The sequence below is a fragment of the Schistocerca piceifrons genome, chromosome 7 (assembly GCF_021461385.2).
Source record: "Schistocerca piceifrons isolate TAMUIC-IGC-003096 chromosome 7, iqSchPice1.1, whole genome shotgun sequence".
Lineage (NCBI taxonomy): Eukaryota > Metazoa > Arthropoda > Insecta > Orthoptera > Acrididae > Schistocerca > Schistocerca piceifrons.
This window is the reverse complement of record NC_060144.1, coordinates 14,328,299-14,344,755: the sequence shown is the minus strand read 5'-3', so window position 1 is coordinate 14,344,755 and position 16,457 is coordinate 14,328,299. Positions and strand designations below refer to the sequence as shown.

Sequence of the window (16,457 nt, the reverse complement as noted above, 5' to 3'; positions counted from 1 at the left end):
CATCAATGACACTTTATCATCACTTGGTATTACTAATAAATACTATTACAAAAAAAATGGTTCAAATGGCTCTGAGCACTATGGGACTTAACTTCTGAGGTCCAGTCCCCTAGAACTTAGAACTACTTGAACCTAATTAACCTAAGGACATCACACACATCCATGCCCAAGGCAGGATTCGAACCTGCGATCGTAGCGGTCGCGCGGTTCCTAGAACCGCTCGGCCACATCGGCCGGCAATACCATTACAGTCTGTTACGTCTCATGTAGTGAGAATGCTGAAAATCTTTGCTCAGAGAAACAACGCCTGATGCAGAACATGGACCTAGTTGTCTTTGAAAGATTGTGGACTAGGTTTGTGATAAAATACATTGGTTAATAAGTTTCAAGTCTGTTTTGTTTGAAAAAATGAAATAATGATTTAAATTCACAAAGTAGTGGAATACTGTTTTGTTGTAAATAAAATATTAATTAAGTATGCAGCTTATTTGTTATTAAAATATCTTTTTAAGGACGTCATGACTGAATGTATTTATTACAGTGATTCTAAAGGTAAGTTAAATATCATAACTGAAATACCGGGTGATTATAATTAAATTTTCACTATTTAACACGTTATAACACGGAAACCAAGTAGTGTATGAGTACCAGACTAGGTAGCATTAATGTCCAGATCAAGGGGGTCATGATTTCCATGTGTCACAACACCACCGTCCAGTTCCAACTATTACTATGGCCAGCAGGTGCCGTGATCAGACATCGTATTTCATAGTCTCACACACCGGACCAGTCGCAGTGCACTTGTTGACGTGTCAACATGAGCCTCGGACAAAGGGGGCAGGCCATTATTGGTGAAGCTCTATTATCAAAACAACAGTAATGCTGCAGCTGCACTTCGAGAATACCGCCGTCTGAAAGGATTACGGAATGGTCTTCTTTTTCTACCTGCTATGCGGAACATGATGAAAAAGTTCGAATCAACTGGAGAACTGGGCGTCGCTCGGGGAAGCGGCCGACGACGTGTTTTAACAGGTGATTGATGAAGTCACTGTTGCTAGGGCAGACAACATTGCGCACAATTCCCGATCGTCAGGCAATGCGCACGCTGTGTCACGATAGTCGAATAGCCCATGGTCCACTGTACGGAACGTGCTTCGAACCCTTCTCAAATAGTATCCGTACAAGATCCATATCGCACAACAGCTTGCACCACAGAACGAACAATGACGTGTTGACTTCGCTCTCCACTTTCTCGCAAGGACTGAAGTTGACGAGGGCTGGCCCCGGACCGTCCTATGGACAGACGAAGCTCATTTTTCTATGACGGGTAAGATGAACACACAGAACTGCCGAGTGTGGGGATCTACATCTTCAGTCACTGTGCATGAAGTTCCTGTTTATAGTGAAGATGTCATCGTATGGTGTGGCTTCACGGCTACGTTCATCATCGGCCCATTCTTTTTTGAACAGGTTGGCGCTCAAGGACCAAAGACGTGCAGTGTGGCTGGGCAGCGTTACTGCGACATGCTTCACCAGCATGTGGTACCTGTCCTACAGGAAAGAGACGCACTGAACTCAACAGTTTTCATGCGAGATGGGGCACACCGGACATCACTCGTGAAGTTTACCTGCTTCTTCAAAACACATTTCGAATCGATCGAATTGTCAGCCGATCGTTTCCAAGTGCTTGACCGGCACGATCACCAGATCTCACTCTCTGTGATTTCTGGTTGTGGGGCTACCTGAAGGACGCGGGTTTAGCTGATCTGAAGCGTAACAACTCAAGAGAGGTAAAAAATGGTTCAAATGGCTCTGAGCACTATGGGACTCAACATCTTAGGTCATAAGTCCCCTAGAACTTAGAACTACTTAAACCTAACTAACCTAAGGACATCACACACACCCATGCCCGAAGCAGGATTCGAACCTGCGACCGTAGCAGTCCCGCAAGAGAGGTAGCCAGCATACATACGGACATGCTTCGTTCTGTTACCCAGAATGCAATCCTGCGCTGTCAGACTCTTCTGGACACTGATGGGTGCCATATTGAGCCCCTTTTATAGCCTTAATGGTACAGTATCTAATGGTATGATGTACCGTAACCGGCCACTGTGACCGAGCGGTTCTAGGCGCTTCAGTCCGGAACCGCGCTGCTACTATGGTCGCAGGTTCGAATCCTGCCTCGAGGGGACTGGTGACCTCAGATGTTAAGTTCCATAGTGCTCACAGCCATTTGAACAATTTTTGATGTACCGTAGCAGCACATTAAAAGTGCTTCACTGGAATTGATTCTGCATTATTTATCTTCCCCGTCTCCTTGAAATTAATGCTACCAAGTTTGGTACTCGTACGGTTATTAGTTTCTTTGTTATAACGAGTGAAATAGGGAAAGTTTAATTATAACCACCCGGTATATATTCCTGATTGCGCAAAACTGTCAAACGAAATTGATAGTTTGCAGAATGATACGAACGTTATTAGAAGGGGGAAAATAAGTAAGTAGGACAAAGGCCTTAGGTGACATTAAGTGCGCGTTTTTCATTTTAAAGGGACTGCTTAAGGCGTATGAGCTCAAACAACTTTACACGACGTTGTCGTGTGCTTCCGACTAAAAAGCTAAACTTTAGTGCTGATCTTCTGAAAATCGTTCATTTTTTTAGCGAAATGATTAGAAGGCTCCTGTACCATGGACTAATACAGCTAACAGTTAGACTTGAAATAAAACGATCGGCTGTTTTGCCGCGATGTAGTCAACGCTCAGCGAATAAAATTTCACATCAACAAATTAAGTTCTCAACTGTGTAATCATCAGTATTCCTCCACGAAAGTACATCGTATCTCAGTGCATACTCGGATGTGCCTGTCAGTTCAGTGGCTGTAAGTAGGAGATGATTCACATAGGGTTTTAATGGAGAAACCCATGTTTTGATCTCCGCAAGATGGAAGATGGCGCACTTCTTCCCCCCCCCCCTCCCCCCCCTCCCCCCCCCCTCCGGCTACAGCCAGTGTCTGTTGTCAGTATACGAGGTTGCCTACAGTACGCTTGTCCGTCCTCTGCTAGAGCATTGCTGTGCGGTAGAGGGTTCTTACCAGAGAGGATCGAAAAAGTTCCAAGAAGGGCAGCTCGTTTTGTATTGTCGGCACATAGGGGAGAAAATGTCACGGATATGGCACTCGAGTTGGGGTGGCACTCATTAAAAACAATGGCGTTATTTCCTACAGCGAGATCTTTTCACGAAATTTCAGTCTCCAACGTTCTCCTCCGAAAGCGAAAACTTTTTATTGATGCGCACATACGTGGGAAGAAATGATCATCCTAATAAAGTAAGAGAAATCAGAGCATGTATGGAAAAATTTAAGTGTTGGTTTTTCCCGAGCGGTGTTGGAGAGTGGAACAGGAGAGATATAGTGTAAAACCGATTCGACGAGCCCTCTGCTAGGCTCTTAAGTGTGAATTGCAGAGTAACATGGCGACCCTCCTTCTCTACGGAAACAGTTGGTATTGAAGACCACCATATTTGTGCCACCAGATGCATGATATTATCTTTTCATTGGGAGAATACTTCTGTTAAGGATTAGTCATTACACTCTTTTCCTAAAGATAAAATGAAGGCAACATATATTGTTACCAGTAATGCAACTGTACAGAAATGCTCGCTATTGTTCATGAAACAGCCGATGACGACCAAGCAAACATACACCCACAAACATAAGCCCACTAACTTTTGTTGCTTTGAATTAGAGAATGCAGTACACAAAACACGACTTATGGACTTCTTTCATTGAATTCAGATGTTCCAGAAGTGTTAAACAACGACAGTACGTTACATTTGCAAGTTTTCAGATTCGTCGGTGCTAACCATCTCTGATTAATACTGTTGAGTCAGGCAGCTATATGGAGTGTCAGACGCTGAAATAATGTTGGAGGTGGATAAGTTGTGTTTAACGAACTTTAAATACCCTAACTCTGAGTAGCGCTAAGCACTACCGCAGCAGCCGTTACGAGCCAAAACATTATGGCCATTGCCCACCCCTAGGTTGAATGCCGACTGGTGGTGTTGCGGGCACATGACGCAGTAAGCAAAGAATCTAACGGAAGACGAATTGGCAGTCGTTATAGGGAAGATACGGGCCGCAAATACGGAAGTGCACAGATATAACCGGCTTTTGCAAAGGACACGTCGTCGTGGCGCTGCGGCAGGAAACGAGAATCTGGTCGCCTGTTGGCCATCTGCTCTCGCGAGGGCCTGTGAAAAGTCATTGAAGGATGGTGATGGGCGACCACGTCCCGCCAAAAGACGTAGAGGTCGTTGGATCACCCAGTGTGCAATCCAGGATAGGCAGCGATCTGGGCCGGCCGGAATGGCCGTGCTGTTCTAGGCGCTTCAGTTTGGAACCGCGTGACCGCTACGGTCGCAGGTTCGAATCCTGCCTCTGGCATGGATGTGTGTGATGTCCTTAGGTTGGTTAGGTTTAATTAGTTCTACGTTCTAGGGGACTGATGACCTCAGATGTTAAGTCCCATGGTGCTCAGAGCCATTTGAACCATTTTTGAGCAGCGGTCTGTGGCAGATCTGAGGACAGAGCACAATGCGGGTGCAGGCACAGGTGTTTCGCAGCACACCGTTCAGAGGCCATTGTTGAACATGGAGCTCCACATCGCACGACCGCTACGTGTTCTTGTTTTGGCCCAACGCCATCGTCAGTTATGATTGCAGTTGGCACAGCATTTTTGAGTTTTCAGCGTGGTTCAATATGAACGTGTCGCCTCTCAAATGAATCGCATTTCTTGGTACTCTAGAGCGATCGTTGGGTCCTTACACGCCGTAATTCACGCGAATGGCTTCAAGAAACATACACTGCGCCATAGATGCAGGCCAGTGAGGGTAGAATTACGCTATGGGGTAAATTGAGTTCGGCTTCCATGGGATCTGTGGCGGTAATCGAAGGCATCATGACATCAGAGAAGTACGTGAGCGTTACTGCGGACCCCCTGCGTCGCTTCACGCTTGAAGCCTCCTCCTACGCCCATGTCATCTTCCAGCAGGATAACTGCCCGTTTTTCAAGGTCAGAATCGTGCTAAAGTGGTTTGAGGGGCATTATAGTGAACTCACATTGACGTCTTGGCCAACAAATGTGTCTGATATGTACCCAGTGGACCACATATCCAGGCTCTAGCTGCGTGTCCGTAAACTACCATCTCCTAATTTGTGGAAGCTGCTTGGCCTGGTGTCACATACTTCTAGAATCCTGTGTAGGACTTGTAGAAGGATTCTACCAAGCAGAATCGATGCTGGATTGTTTGCATAGTGGACCAACACGCTATTAAACAGGTGGCTGTGCTGTTTTGGCTCATCAGTGTATATCTGTCAGCTGTTACATGCTGGCGATGTGCTTAAGACGCTCACCCCTGATGTACTCGACCTCTTCCTGCGTGAAGGACGGCAGCCTGGACCGGGGTCTCCCCTCTGCTGCGCTGTTGGCGTCCACCCTCTCTCTTACCACAGCCGGGTAGTCCCCGTCTGCACTGAAGATAGGGTGAGCGAAGATGCCCATCTGAAATACAGGACAGACCAATGTTGTCCTCTGTCAAACACTACATATTGGCACCGAGCTATTAAACTCTACAGTTCTACCATGTTTACCGTACTATAGCTTGGTAGTATTGTACTTGTCTACACCAACAGGGATACATTTCTTTGTGACGTTGGACGCGATTACAACTTCAGCAGCATAACTAGTGCGTGTCAGAGCCTATTGTACTCACCTGGAACTGGCGGGCTCTGTCGCTAGCTTCTGCATCCTCTGTCGAATTAGTAGCCGGCTCGAGACCATTAATATTAAGTGTGATTCCCACGCTACCTGTAACAGATTCGCGAACAAAAGTCTTACTTCCTATTTCATTAAAATTACATATATTTACTGAAACGTAAGACATCTAACAAAATAAGGCAAGAGTTGCTGAGTCAACAGTAATGTCATTCTAAATCCACTCGAGAGACGTATTACAGAAAAGTGTGGGTTTCAATTATACTGACACATATTATAGATTAAAAAATTTTAATCATCTAAGCTTAAAACAAGGTGGTATTATGTATCCTCTACTATAAAAAATAGACAGTTACATATAATTCCTGACCACGTTTGATACGAGAGTTCAGAGGAATAAGTTTGCAATTCGGATATTATCTGCGGGCAGTTGTTTTACTTGCTTTTGACTTTGACTGATAATTGGCTCTGCTATGGATTCATGATTCCCGCTGTTTGTGGGTGAATACGGCGGAATTTACGAAGGTTAGTCAGAAAGTACATCAAGGAATCATTATATTAGTATTATAGGGAATTGTGGGGAGTAAAAATCGTAGAGGGAGACCAAGAGATGAGCACAGCAAGGAAGTTCAAGTGGATTTAGTCGCAGTAATTATTCGGAGATGAAGAGACTTGCACAGGATAGAGTAACGTGCGGAGCTGCATCAAAGTAGTCTTCGAACTGAAGACCACAAGAGGGCTGGTCGCTGTGGCCGGCGGATTTAGGCGCTTCAGTCCGGAACCGCGCTGCTGCTACGGTCGCAGCCATTTGAACCACAAGGGGAACAACAACAACAGCGACGAAGACGACGACGACGACGACGACGACGACGAGTCATAAAGAACTTGCACGCCGCGTTTTAATTTACACAAAAACAGTTCAGAATTTGCAATCACATGATTTGCATACTAGTCCCTCTACTTTCCAATGCACTTGGTCCACCGTTGCTCAGGTTTTACAGTATTCTCAGAAAAAAGTTTTCGACAGCCTCTTAAAACATGTTTAAGTGGACTGAGCAAATGGAAATCGGGTGGGGCGAGATAGGACGGTATGCATGTTGCTTCAACATAGAAAAAAAACATATTTCGAAGTGTCTCGACGGTGAGTGTGGCGGTATGTGAATGTGCTTGTCATACGAAGAAAAGAAAAAGACACGAAATACGCCGAGCTGTCGCGTAACCGCCTCGTAGCGTTTGATTATAAAGTTGCAAGGAAACGTACACCATGAAAGGTGTCTGTTGACTCAACCACCCTTGGTTTTGAACGCATATTTTTCGTATCTAAAACGCTGGACATATTTGTTGTTATTATCTGATGTTACGTTGCTCGATTTCGACATTTATCTCTGCTATATGGGAAGTACTTAAGTTTTACTTCTGAACTTTGGATTGGGCAGCCCGGCCAGTGAATGGCTAGCACGCGGTGAGGCCACGTGAGAAGGCACAATTTAAGAAGCGGGAGGAGAGGCAGGTGAATTGAGTCAGACAGCCTGTCGTGGACAGACGTGGGCAGTCCTGAGTAGTCTCGCCACGTCAATGCCGTGCACTTTATTTTGTGCTAGTCGGCGCAGGGAAGTTTTGCGTGTGCAGCGCCTGTTATTGTGAGTTTGTGCGGGCAGGCAGCGCTTAGCCGGAAGTGGACGTTCGAAAGCTGTTTGTCCCAGACACGCTGTAGTCTGATGTTTTTCTGTTGCCACTCAGTTGAACTGGTTCAAATGGCTCTGAGCACTATGGGACTTAACTGCTGTGGTCATCAGTCCCCTAGAACTTAGAACTACTTAAACCTAACTCACCTAAGGACTTCACACACATCCATGCCCGTGGCAGTATTCGAACCTGCGACCGTAGCAGCAGCGCGGTTCCGGACTGAAGCGCCTAGAACCGCTCGGCCACTGCGGCCGGCGTAGAGACAGACGAACCGTGTATCAGAGTAACGGTTAGACTGAGATCGATATACAGCGACTCGATTACGTCCGAGTCCCGCGTTTAACCCGCGATCTGGAGTTGGCAACTCGTCGTTTCATTCACCAAACAGGCTAGTAATATTTCAGTATTCTTTTTAATATTGCCGATTTAGGAATCGAGCATAATGTGACTGTATTAAGTGTAGCACATGGTTTGTGTTCTATTATTCTGTGAGGGTTTGCCGTAGTAATTATTCAAATAAATCAGAAGTTTATTTGAAGTCAGAAGTTTATTTGAAGTTTACATTTTCATAACCTTAGTCAGACATTGGCTCGCATCTCATGCCTTTCTCAAGTAATAAAAATTAACATTTTGTGATTAATGATAGTCAGGATTTTTAATTACTTCTGCCTAGGTGAGGTGTCTGTGAGGAGTCACTGTTGTATAGCAGTATCAATTTCGTAAATATATGGTAACTCACGCTGCAGAGCGATAAACTGCCCCTGCCGATCTCTTATGTTGCTCTTCTCAGGTGGTGTGACATGTCAGTCCCCATTTGAATAAACGTACCTAAAATTTCGTTTCTTTATTTCATATACTGTGTAAGTGTAGGAATTGGCCGTTACTAACATATAGAGCTTGTTTGTTGGTTGAGCCACCCTAGAATATATTCATAGTCATAATGGACGGTACCACTGCGCGATATATGTATCTTTGTTTGTTTAAAAGTGTCTGGTTATAGTCAGACGCAATTTGACACCATTACTAGACGAGTACACGTGACACTGCACAACCAGTGCACAAGTTTGCAAATCGTGCCACTTTTACTGTTATGGGATTAAATTTATCAAAAGGAATGGTCAAGTTATTAAATAAGTATTTCTTGTTATGGATACTAGAACATAAGTAAACAATTTTGAGCATCAGCGGGAACTAAACGTATGTAATTCTCGATGTCGACAGATTAATTGACATGCGGTAAACGCAGAGCAGTTCTTCTCCTATCGGCCGGCCGAAGTGGCCGTGCGGTTAAAGGCGCTGCAGTCCGGAACCGCAAGACCGCTACGGTCGCAGGTTCGAATCCTGCCTCGGGCATGGATGTTTGTGATGTCCTTAGGTTAGTTAGGTTTAACTAGTTCTAAGTTCTAGGGGACTAATGACCTCAGCAGTTGAGTCCCATAGTGCTCAGAGCCATTTGAACCATTTTTTTTCTTCTCCTATCGCAAAACAAAATGTAAATTGTATTCAAAAGTCCTAGGCAATGCTTGATTCCACGAATTAAAGCGAAACGAATGGCAAATTCCGAAGGAGACCGTTATCCGGTAAGGCATGTGCAGTGACTAGTGACAATGGACGTGATGATGATTCCAGTCTGTGTTGAGGTTTTTTCGAGGCCCACATGTTACTTGACAGGTTCTTGGAATTTCTTTTCTCCTCCTTGTGCTGGTATTATCAAGGTGACAGTTTTTATCTGGTAGCTACCTGTAACGTAACTGACTTACACACAGTGGCTTTTCGATATTTCTTTCTGCCTTGAATACAACTTCATTTAATTTAAATACTGATTTTGTCATGGACATGATTCTCAGCTTTTCTTATATCCTTAAAAAATGTAGTTGTTCATAGCGATGGCAATAAATCTTTTTCACTGCCTTAATGATTTCAATTGTTTTCATTATTTTAATCTAATAGGTTCAATAAATCATTAATTGTGTACCAAAATTTGATACAATTAACTAATAAATCTTAAATGCTGCATAATAGACTTTTAATTCAGCTACTATAAAATGGGTTTAATTACTGCAAAACTCACCTGTTATTGCCTACACTACTATTTCAGCCTAGTGGGCCGCAGATCCTAGATAGGGCGCTGTGTTATTTAGAACTAGAGACGAAGCAGTGGAGAAGTTGCGAAGGTGCACCCTAAGATACCTCAGGACTAGGCAGTTTCGGACTGGAGAGAACGGACAACATTTACGACGGTTATCTGCATAGCGAATGGATCTCTGTTTATCAATTTGATTTTATGGATAGGTCACGAAAAAAACTGTATGAACTTCGCATTAAAAATTCTATATTAATTAATGCTGTACGCCATGTTTCTTGGATGTGGCACTTGTAAGAAATTCGATTCAAATAAAAATGAAGAATGCAATTTTAACGCTGTAAAGGTTATGGCAGAAGAGATCCTGATTTTATTTTGTTACGTAAAAACAATTTTGGAGCACGTTTGTTGCTCCATCTACTGTCTGATCAATAGCCGGAATATTTCTAGCGTCAGTAGGTCTTGAATGAGGAATTTATAATGTGTACTTTGTAAACACCATTTGTTTCATAACAAACAATTATTTGTTGTACCTTTTGTGGCCTTAGACCATGGTCTATGCTTATTCGCATTATCTCAAAAAAGAATACACAGTCTCCTATGATATCCCTGCGATGGCGTTATGTGCATAGTGGCGTTATCACAAAAAAGAATATACAGTCGCCTGTGATGTTCCTGCGGTGACGTTTATCTCAATGTTACCTACATCTACATCATTACTCTGCAGTTCTATTTCTCTGCTGTTCCCCTCTCGATTAGCACGTGCGAAATATGAGCGCCTATATCTCTCTGTGCGATGTCTGATTTCTCTCAGTTTATGATGGTGATCGTTACTCCCTATGTAGGTGAGAATCAACAAAATGTTTTAGCTTTCTGAGGAGAAAGGGTGTGATCGTAATTTCGAGTAAAGATCTCGTCGAAACAAAAAACGTCTTTTTTAAATTATTACTCCCCCAACTCGTTTATCTCTTCCCCGTATCGCGATAGTACAAAACGAGCTTCCCTTCTTTATACATTTTCGATGTCTTCCGTAAGTCCTGTCTGGTAACTACCACTTACCCCACAGCTACACTCCAGAATGGGGCATACAGAGGCCATGTAGGCAGTCTCTTTAGTACATTTGTAGCGCCTCTAAATAATCTGCCAATAAAACACAATCTTTGGTTCGCCTTCCCACAACATTTTTTCTGTGACGGCTCCAATTCAAGTTGTTCGGATTTATAATATTTAGGTATTTTAGTTGAATCGACAGCCTTTACGTTTATGTGTTCTGTCGAGTAACCGATTTTTAAGGGACCTTTTTACAATACTGGTGCAGAGAGAACCTCAGACGTTCCATTGGTAAGCGTCAATTGCCATTTTTCGAACCTGGCTGCCAGTTACGTAGCATTTCTCGTTACAGGAACTTGGAGCCATGCGTTTAACGTACAGTGCGGCAGGGTGCAGTTCCCGAAAAGCTGAATACATGACGAGGGGAAGTTTCGTAGCATGTAACTGGAAGAAATTTACCGACGTTCATAGAAACTCGAGAGGAAACTGGGCCATTCAAAACAGAGACCTAACTGACCAAAAGTCTCCAGAAAGAATCATTCACACAGCAGAATCGGAAGAGATGGTATTGGCTCATATAGGCGAAGATTCAGCAATTAGCTCCAGTCAAATCGTACACTGCCGTAGTAACGTATGCAAGGAATGGAGCCAATAGATTATGCTGTGATGCTTGATTTGGTGCTGGCAGTCTTCATTTTGAACGATTCTTACGAGTTTGGCGCCGGAACGTGTTATTTATTTACGACGATAAATAAATAACAGTCATTTCGTAACATTAGCTTCTTATCTTAAACTACTCGTCATTTGTCTTCTGCCAGATGTGTATTGGAACATTGTGACAGACTTATGAAGATTAAGACTATAGTGCGATTTAAATTAGTGGGCATCCATGACATTCAAAGTCCAAAGTTGCAACATTGTTTCGACAACTAATGTTGTTTCGACAACTAATGTCTGCAAGCAGCCACCACAGCGCTCTGCGGAGGCAGAAAATTAAAAAGGTTGTCTATCTTCTACAGAATCACCTAAAAAGTACACAGATAGTCGAGGGATCAGGACCTGGGAGGGGCGTTCACGTTGTTGTTAAATGAGAACAGGAAATTAGGTCAAGTGAAGAGCACATATTTCAATATACTGAATATATGGGGTGCTCCTAGGCGAAACTTACCAGGTATAGGCCAGTCTAGGAGATCGAACAAACTAAAGAAGTGGGCAGCATCATAGGGGGCAGTTCATGTTAAATTCTACTGGAGGCCGGTCATGGAGATCAGAGCTAGAGACTCTGTCCCCCAGGAAACACATTTGCTCTAGTTGAGGCCTGGACCACAAGAACGTGAAGGACCGTGTTCTGCTCTCCAGAACGCTCCAGTGCCCCCATCGCTCGCTATTGGCCAAAGCAGTGGTGTGAATTCACCAGCAACTTCACTGGTGGGCTGGAGGCGTCCCTTGTCAGCAGCTTTAATCCGACAGAACTCCGTCATTCCTGAAAGGCAGGCAGCCGCGATCACTTAGCGCGGCCGAAGTCACTCTGAGAGAAAAATTGTAAAGACTTGACTAGAGCCTTTGAAATAAATTTTCTTAAATCAATTCCGTGAAATATTTCTTGAGTGGCTGCCTCCTTGTACGAAGATCTGAAATTCACGTGCTGTGTAGATCTATACACTGATCAGCCAGAACATTATGACCACCTATCTGATAGGCGGCACGTCCACCTTTGGCGCAGATAACAACGGCGACGCGTCATGGCATGGAAGCAAGGAGGCCTTGGTAGGCCTCTGGAGAGAGTTGGAACCACATGTGCATACACAAGTCATCTAATTCCTCTAAATTCCGGGGAGCGGGGCGCTGATCTCTGACGCCACGTTCTATCACATCCCAGATGTGTTTGATTGGCTTCAGATCTGGCGAGTTGAGGGCCAGAACGTTAATTAAAACTCGCCACTGTGTTCCTCGAATCATTCCCTCACACTTCTGGCTTTTCGACATGGCGCATTATCTTGTTGAAACATGCCACTGCCACCCGAAAACACGATCGTCATGAAAGTGTGTACGTGGTCTGCAACCATTGTAAGAGACTCGTTTGCCGTCATGGTGCCTTGCACGAGCCCCGCTGGACCAATGGATGTTCCCCAGAGCATAATGGAGCCGCCGCCAGCTTGTCTCCGAACTGCAGTACAAGTGTCAAGTAGCTGTTCCCCTGGAAGACGGGAGATTCGCGCCCTCCCTTCGGTATGACAAAGAAGGTACTGGTGTTCATCAGACCGTGCAGCGCTGTGCCACTGCGCCAGCGTCCAATGCCGATGGTCACGAGCCCTTTTTCGTTGTAGTTGCGATGTCATGGTGTTAACTTTGGCACATGCGTAGGTCGTCGGCTGCGGAGGCCCATCATTAGGAGTATTCTGTGTACTGTGTGTTCAGACACAGCTTTAAAATCTGATGTTAGTTATGTCAGAGTTCGCCGCCCTTCCTGTTTTACCAGTCTGTCCAGCCTACGACGTCAGACATATGTAACGAGGGGTAACCGCCCAACCCCACGACGTCTGGACACGGTTTCACCTTGTTTTCGTCGATTGCACACCACTTCCCGAACACCCGACGAGTCGTGCAGTTTCCAAACTGCTCGTGGTGAGCCTTCGGCTCATCACAATCTGGCCTCGGCCAAATTCAGGTAGATAGCGCGCCTTCCCCATTCTACGCACGGACGGCACGCTCACTGCTACTACGCGTGTGTCTGACTGGCAGTCATTCCTGGCCAGGTGACGCTGCTATCGCCTCACCGGGTTTATATCGATAGTTGGCCGGTGGTCACACTGTGCTGGCTGATCAGTATATACTGCCTCCAAGCACGTCAAAAACATATTCTGGATTTCAATCAGGGATAGAGTTGTCTTTTTTTTTTTTTTTTTTTTTTAATGAGTAAAGTTTTGACGTCCGGGAAACAGCTTCAGGCTTATCACGTGATATCTCGGAAACTTTATAACTCACTGAAATACTTGTTTGTTATTTGATTTCCAAAATACCTCGTCCGGTAACTGATCTTTGCAAAGTTTTGTAACGCTTTGTGTTTTATATGCATAAATTTTCGAAAACGGCTTTTTTTTGCAATTTTGTCGACATTTAATTCATACCAATTATGAACTTTAAAGGAAACAAAAGAAAAATTCGGAGTAGGTATTAAATTCCATGGAGAAGAAATAAAAACTTTGAGTTTCGCCGATGACATTATAATTCTGTCAGAGACAGCAAAGGACTTGCAAGAGCAGTTGAACGGAATGGACAGTGTCATGAAAGGAGGATATAAGATGAACATCAACAAAAGCAAAACGAGGATAATGGAATGTAGTCGAATTCAGTCGAGTGATGCTGAGGGAATTAGATTAGGAAATGAGACACTTAAAGTAGTAAAGGAGTTTTGCCATTTGGGGAGCAAAATAACTGATGATGGTCGAAGTAGAGAGGATATAAAATATAGACTGGCAATGGCAAGGAAACCGTTTCTGAAAAAGAGAAATTTATTAACATTGAGTATACATTTAAGTGTCAAGAAGTCGTTTCTGAAAGTATTTGTATGGAGTGTAGCCATGTATGGAAGTGAAACATGGACGATAAATAGTATGGACAAGGAGAGAATAGAAGCTTTCGAAATGTGGTGCTACAGAAGAATGCTGACGATTATATGGGTAGATCACATAACTAATGAGAAGGTATTGAATAGAATTGGGGAGAAGAGGAGTTTGTGGCACATCTTGACAGAAGAAGGGACAGGTTGGTAGGACATGTTTTGAGGCATCAAGGGATCACCAATTTAGCATTGGAGGGCAGCGTGGAGGGTAAAAGTCGTAGAGGGAGACCAAGAGATGAATACATTAAGCAGATTCAAAAAGATGTAGGTTGCAGTAGGTACTGGGAGATGCAGAAACTTGCACAGGATAGAGTAGCATGGAGAGCTGCATCAAACCAGTCTCAGGACTAAAGACAACAACAACAACAACAAAGATTCCTTAGCCATGCCACTGAAAGAACGTCCTAGACACTTCACACACGTGAAAACATATTGTATGGAGGGGACAGAATACCGAGGCATGGAATTCGTAAACGTTGTTATAATGATGGCGTAGCGTGGCCACACTTGCAACTCGAGGTCACACGTGTTACTCTACTGTGTATGTAGCTGCAAAGCGTTTGTCGTGTCCTGGTCGTTTGTCACGGGTCACGGACTACTGATTCAGTTGGCGTTAACGGTGCAGTGAAAAGTGTTGTATCGTTAATTTCAGATATATCTGTGAAAGTATTGTCTCTTCCTCAAGCCACAGGAAAAGAGGTAGTGGCCCCACCTTAAAAAGTGAATCTCGTGAGATCGTGTACAATGTGCGAGGGTGTATTGAAAAGCAATGCAACCAATTTTTTGTGAAAACTCTAAGAAATTTTTAAATGGAACAAATGTTATTAACATTCCACATCTTTATTCTTCATGTCGACATATCTGTAGCCCTCTGCTGCTAGAGGGCTCCTAATTGTAGCGTGTAACACGGCGGTGTGGAACGTAACTGTGTCGGTGCGGGAGGAACAGCGTGGTGTTATCGAATGTCGAAGAGTTCGTCCGCACACGGAGCACGCTCCCCTCCAACGCGACAACGCCACACCACACTCCAGCCCCGCGACATCTGGAGCCATCAGACGCTCTGGAGCCACTGTCCTTCGTACAGTCCCGACTTGGCACCGTTCCGATTTTCAACTGTATCCAAAACTTAAAAAACACTTTCGAGGACTTCACTTTGATGGTGTTCATGCGGCGTAAGCAGAGGTGAGGCTCTGGCTCCGTCAACAAAGTCAAAGATTCTACAGTGACGGTATCAACAAACTGGTCCCTCGTTGGGAGAATTGTGTTCGTCGCCAGGGTGACTCTGTTGAGAAATAAACATGTAGACATGAAGAATAAAGACGCTGAACGTTAATAAAATTCGTTTTATATGAAAATGATCAAGAATTTTGGCATAAAAAATTTGGGGCATTACTTTCCAGCATGCCCTCGTACGATGCTAGTTTTAGGAGGGAAGGGGTAACGGCGTCTCACTCATACCTCTGTGGAATGTCGACGAACGAGTAGCTGCAGCTCTGAAAACTGGTACGACCTCTGTGAAGAAAATAGCGAGGGAGAAGTGTGCTGGACGTCTACAGGAACAAGCTGCTGCTCTTTCGACTCCAGGAAAAACCAAACTGCGTGCTGTAACGACGGATCTCAATTATTTCCAATTGGATGCAATTGAGCGACATATATATGACTATTACGCACGGAAAGAATATCCCACCTTGAACAAGCTGCTTCTCTCATTCCGAGGTAGTGAGTTGTTTTCGGAGGGAAAAGAGCCTTTCAGTAATACGATAGAAGATATGACTGCGATGGAAGACTGTTTCTGGATGAACAGTTCCGCTTAAACGGCGTGGAGTCGTGCCTAGAAATGAGGTTTTCTGAGGAAATACGTAAGTGCAAAACTCACGAAATCGTTTGGTTGGACAAAACTTCTTTGAATACTCGTTATTCCAGACCGCCTGCCTGCAATGATCCCACTGCACGAGGAACAATAAACCTCTAGTAGGGGAAAACAGTCGGCCCACGCTTGTAGGTGCCGGAAGAGTCTGGGTGGGGGGTTGTTCCAAATGCTTTGTTGTTGTTTACAACGAGGAAACCTGGTGACAGCAACGAAATCTAAAGAGCTGTTCCTACGCCCCTTGCTTCCAAACACAGAAAATAACTCTACTAAAACAATCGATAACGCACCATCTCACTCCGTTCAGTGAAGCAAAGTCCCTACACGCAGCAGCAGCAAAACTGTCATAGCGCAAGCCCTACAGAAAAGCGACATAGAT

General features: G+C 44.3%; 1 protein-coding gene across 1 annotated transcript in view; it reads right to left on the bottom strand.

Annotated features, from left to right (window-relative positions):
* The window catches only part of LOC124805026 (myrosinase 1-like), a 172,147-nt gene that overhangs the window by 25,042 nt on the left and 130,648 nt on the right, over positions 1-16,457 (bottom strand). Inside the window, exons 6-7 of the mRNA XM_047265436.1 lie at positions 5,769-5,863; positions 5,410-5,557 (exon numbers count right to left, since the gene is read on the bottom strand). Coding sequence (XP_047121392.1) covers positions 5,410-5,557; positions 5,769-5,863 — 243 coding nt within the window. The remainder of the gene's footprint in view (positions 1-5,409; positions 5,558-5,768; positions 5,864-16,457) is intronic.